The sequence below is a fragment of the Sinocyclocheilus rhinocerous genome, unplaced genomic scaffold, assembly GCF_001515625.1.
Source record: "Sinocyclocheilus rhinocerous isolate Xijiao unplaced genomic scaffold, SAMN03320098_v1.1 scaffold2613, whole genome shotgun sequence".
Taxonomy (NCBI): Eukaryota; Metazoa; Chordata; class Actinopteri; order Cypriniformes; family Cyprinidae; genus Sinocyclocheilus; species Sinocyclocheilus rhinocerous.
The window spans coordinates 149,662-155,256 of NW_015650705.1; the positions used below are offsets into that span (position 1 = coordinate 149,662).

At 36.9% G+C, this 5,595-nt stretch overlaps 1 protein-coding gene across 1 annotated transcript in view; it reads right to left on the bottom strand.

The window, feature by feature from the left end:
• Positions 1-5,595, bottom strand: part of LOC107712408 (disks large-associated protein 2-like) — a 10,444-nt gene that overhangs the window by 919 nt on the left and 3,930 nt on the right. Inside the window, exons 2-3 of the mRNA XM_016517648.1 lie at positions 762-847; positions 111-514 (exon numbers count right to left, since the gene is read on the bottom strand). Coding sequence (XP_016373134.1) covers positions 111-514; positions 762-847 — 490 coding nt within the window. The remainder of the gene's footprint in view (positions 1-110; positions 515-761; positions 848-5,595) is intronic.

Below are 5,595 nucleotides of genomic sequence, written 5' to 3' on the forward strand. Positions count from 1 at the left end.
ACACAGTTTTGTTTGAAATGCTATAGATAGATGGGTAGATGGATGGATAGATTGATTGTGTTGGTTTAGACTCATTATGTGTTTTTGTTTTTTGATGCCTGCACACTCACTCTCCTCCGACAGGTCGTGCTCCTCAGCCTCACGTTCCATGTCTTTGCACCATCCCTCCAGACGTTTGGTCTCGCTGTGCAGAAGCTGCATGAACCAGCTGCCATCGCGGCGGAGTGGCGATACCCGGCCGGACTCGGCTGCTTCAAGAGCGGGCTCCACCAGCCAGGGTTCAGGCTGTGGACTGGGCGGCCCACTGGAGGGCCTGTAATCCTCACGGTAGCTAAAAAGGCCCTGTGTGCGTACAGTCCGAACCACATTGTACTGTGTGGGTGTACTGGGTTCAGAATGCCGCTGAAATCCTCCAAACTGCAGACTCTTGTCTTCGGTCGAAGGAAACCCCTCCAGCTCCAAATCAGCCTGAACTGCCGTCGTCACACTGTTGGACCGTTTAAAGCGGCCAAGTCTGAAAATGAACAGAAGAATGACAATATTAAAGAAAGCAGTTTATGTGTTTACACACAGAAAAGGGCTATCTATATTTATATATATTAATTATTTCACTTAACTTATTTTTCTATTGGTCTTAAAATGATTATTAGTTCAGGATAACCTTAGTTCTGTCATGACAACTCTCGGAGGGATTGGCATGGTAATGTACATGACAATGTTAATGTATTTGGTCTTGTGGAACAAAAGTCCTGTTAACTTACCTCTTCTCATCCTCCACCTGGATACCCACGGACTGATACTGTGGGAGACCTTTACTATCGGTCTCAGAATCTGTGGCTGCTTCCACCTGAAGTATAAGAAAAGGAAGAGATAAAAAGGAGAACATACTGAATGAGAATATATATTTAATAAATAGGACTGAGTATCTGAGGTGAACCAGAGAAGTAAGAAAATATTGCTGCGAGCTGCAATTATGGGGCCAAAGACGCTAAGATTATGCACACTGCATTAAGCATGATCCAAAGAAATAAAGCACTGTGACTTTGTCAATTATTGCTAAGTTTGCAATTTAACCGTTACAAGTTCTGACAAGTAAGTAATTCTGCCCCCAAACTCTTATGGTGTGTTTTCATGTTAAGTTTCGATTCAGTATGCCAAAGTGTTGTTTTAAAACTTATGATCAATATGGTCTTAAGATTATTTGACCTAAATTTGGAAAAGATCAAATAAAGGCTGTCGGAGAAGTTTCAAAATTGTAAAAAGTGGAAAATCTAGTCGGGTGGAAATCGAAACCACCTTGTATGACTGATGGCATGAATCAAGGATTCACAGAAAAAAATATTGATTCTTGGCCTAATGGTTTTAAGAAGATCCATTGATGATGTTAGAGCATTTGAGACTCCAAATTTACCATGATATAAGCTGAGATGTTCCTCTATAATTGTTGTACAATATGATTCTAGGCATTGCCATAGACTCCCAGCCAGTCTGAACAATAATAACAAAACTAACAGATACAAAATTGGTTTCGCACATTCAGTGAGTAATAATGTAAGTGTCAAGGCAATGCTTACAAAATAATACAGTATTGCTAAAGTAATACAATGTCCTGTGGGTGGCATGAACACATTAGCACAGACCCAGAAGAGAAAACAACAGCTTAGAGGCACACATATGAGACTTTCCTTAAAGAGCTGTCATTTCACAGACACTTTGTTATCTGAAGCGATTTATAGCACACTTGCTATATGGACAACCCCTAAAGCAGCCTGCTCAAGAGCCCAATGGAGACATGGGATCCCAGTAACCAGTGTTGGGGGTAACGCATTACAAGTAACGTGAGTTACGTAATCAGATTACTTTTTTTTCAAGTAACTAATTACTTTTTAATTTACAAGAACATTTCTGGGTTAATTTTTTAATAAAGTAATGGCAGTTACTTTGTTTTCCCATTTATTGACTTGAGAGAAATCGAGTGTGTTGTGTGTAAACATGATGCTTACTGTAGTTCTAGACTGAATGTGAACATGCATTTATTCATCTCACTTGCACAAAAACAGATTCAGTATTTCTCAAAATGAATAAAAACAGTGAAATGCAAACAGTGAAAAGAATATGACACAAGCCTGCAATAATTAAATATGTTAACACAAATATCCTTTTATGTATTTAATCCCATTTTATTAACCAATGTCTTTGCTGCTGACCTTTGATGATCCAATTCAACCATACTAATAAGCAATTATTTTATTATTATTATTTATTTATTATTATTTTGCTTAAGAGTTTTGAACTTTCTTCTCCTGTGTCCTATTCTTCATGCATTTTATTTTTCAAGAAAGCCCAGCCCATATGGGAAAAATGTAGGCAAAAGTAATGTAACATTACTTTCCATAAAAAGTAACTAAGTAATGTAATTTTGGGGGGAGTAACGCAATATTGTAATGCATTACTTTTAAAAGTAACTTTCCCCAACACTGCTAGCAACCCGTTACAGTCCATTAATGGACTATACAATACTTTCCTAGACTGTAACCAAACATTGCAGATATGGTTTATTGCTAGGTAAAAGCCTTTCATACAGTAAATGGACCTTTCTCTGATTCCTGATTTCCTTATTTCATATTATTATTAGTTCTAGTAGTGACAGCTAGTTTCTTCAGCATCCAGAGTAATGCTGTAGTCCCTGTAAATTGCATCATGAACATACAGTGATGCATTTTAAAAAAGTTCAAAATTTTCTGGAGGTTTATGACTTATTGATGATTCATTTTGTATCTCTCATCTAGTACTGTAAACATAGAAGACTTTAAAATCAAGGCTAAAATCATCTAAACTCACTAAAACGCATCTATAATTTGAATTTATTCTCACCTCCAAGGGGCCAAATACTGATGCCACATGTTTTTGTTCAGAAATGGTTAGGTTTAGCAGAAGGGGGTTGTGTTTGATGCTCTAAAATGTTAATTTATAAAGGAGAGATTTGCCAAAAATCAAAATTCACCAATATGTCATTCCAAACCTATACAAACAAGTCTTATTGGTTCTTGAGTCTCAAGCAAGCACGTTTGAGCTTCTAGTTTGATGTGCTTTATATACACTGAACAAAATTATAAACGCAACACTTTAGTTTTTGCCCCCATTTTTCATGAGCTGAACTCAAAGATCTAAGACTTTTTCTATGTACACAAAAGGCCTATTTCTCTCAAATATTGTTTACAAATCTGTCTAAATCTGTGTTAGTGAGCACTTCTCCTTTGCCGAGATAATCCATCAACCTCACATGTTTAGTGTATGTGCATTCATCAATGTTTATATGTGAATAAAAGCCTAAATGAAATGTTTATCATATAAAGTGATTGTGTCTTTTTAGACGCCTTGGATTTTACAATCTCTTCGAGTGTTAAAGTTTTGGTGGAATAGACTTCCAATAGATGGACAGAAATCTCTCAGGAATAAAAATCTTAATTTGTGTTTTTGATGAACGAAAGTCTTATAAGTTTGGAACATCGTGAGGGTGAGGAAATGATGACAGAATATTCATTTTTGGGTAAAACCCTTTAAAGTGTGCATAATGTGACAACTGTGGCTATTCAAATTGTAATTCATAACCCAACATATCACGTCATGATGACAAAATTATTCCCAACAATACCCCTAATAGTTTTATGATGATAAAATTCCCAGAACCTTTGTATCAAGTTATTGACACCAAATGTTTCTCATTGAAAGCAATACCATTGAGTGTTGCTCAAACAGTAGAACATCACGCTCGCAACGCCATGGTCTTGGATTCGATTGCCACTGAATACAAGAACTGATAGAAATATATGTAAAATTCGACCGCAATGCAAGTCGCTTTGCATAAAAGCGTCTACCAAATGTAAAGGGTGATTTTGGACAGTATCGTATGCATGGCCGGACTTACCATTGGGCTTGACTGGGCTGCAGCCCAGGGGCCCCGCCTTAACCCGTTTACATTTGTTCAGTTATGTGCCAGTCAGAAATTATTAGCCGCATTTCAGCAGCGCGCACGGTCCAGCCGGGGCTAACAACTTCCAGCTTCCAACTACGACATTCGAAGCCATAATCAAACAGCATAAACTGGAATTTAACTGGAATTTTTTCACATAGAATAAGGACACACGTATTAAATCATGTCTGCGCTGCGCCGAATTGCCGATTAATTTGTGATCACATGCATGACTTTAAACGGTTCCATTAAGCCTTTAGCCCAAAAGAGCGCACATTTACAAAGATAATGATAAATTCTCACATGTCTTCTTTACAGAGGATGATTCTATATTATATTAATGTTCCACTAATTTAATCTGAAGAGTTTTGAGCGCTCTCTCCCGTCCAAAGACTATAGAATACCCTAATATCTTGCAGGGACTTTGTCCCGTCTCACTACCACACAAAGTGGAGCAGAAATCATCAAAACAATTTCAAAAAATAAAAATAGCCATTTACAGGGTTCGTACGGTCATGAAAAACCCAGAAAGCTTTGGAAAAGTCGTGGAAATTTATTTTACAAATCTCTATATAATAGAATATATGTTTAATCACGCCCTGAATCTCGGTGCAGGATTGCTCATTTTGGTTTTACTAATTTTCGCAGGTTTCGCACGTTTGGAAAATTCCCGCAAACATTTATTTAATATACAATGTAGGTTAGATGAGTTAAAAAAATTCACACAGAATATCAGATTAAGTCAATCATTTGAAAACAGCGTGTGTGGTTCAGCTGTACGTACAGCGTCTTCTCGCTCTCACTCTCTCAAAATTGCTTCACATCAGCGCATCTCGTCTGCACTAAGAGAGCTGTTGCACGCTGCCATACAAGACTTTCACTCAGCTGACAGGACTGTCATTTGCCTAATCGCGTCAGTGTTGCATCATCACAAAAGTTTTTCATTTGCACGTCTTTTTAAACCATTCGGTACTTGCGAGCTCCAAACTAGTTTTCTGGGCGCTCACGGTCACATCAAAAGCGTCGAGCACATGAAGCCGCCTCACAAACACCTCAAGAAAAAGTTATTGTTTTGTTTTCAGGTTGGCTAGCCTAAAACTAACAGTAGCTACTATTCAGGAACAAAATACTATGACGTATAAAGTCATAGATATAGATTATATTTATATATTAATCCATATTAAATATGAAAAAGTTATTTAGTCAAGAGCAGATTTGAACAGAGTGATTTTTCACCCAGTTTACTTTAACACAGACTGACAGACAGCAGGTATAAAAGCTGCTGTCACTTTCATACCAAATGTTAATGTTAACAATGTTAATTAATTAGGCCTATTGGTTATTGTTAATTAATGTTAACAACAAAAGGCAAAATCACTCACTGCTCTTGACTGAATAACTTTTGTAACTTTAATTTTAAGAATTAATCTAATTAATCTGTTACAGTGAATTTACTGTTTTTAATTTACAGTTTATTCCATTTCTGCAGCATTTCTGTACTTTCTGTACCTCCACCAAAGCTGTTTCTAAAACGAAATTCAGGTCCTGAGTTTAATTTATAATACTGGCTAAGCAAATTACAATATACTTAACATTCTGGCATTCAGTTATGTGATTATGTA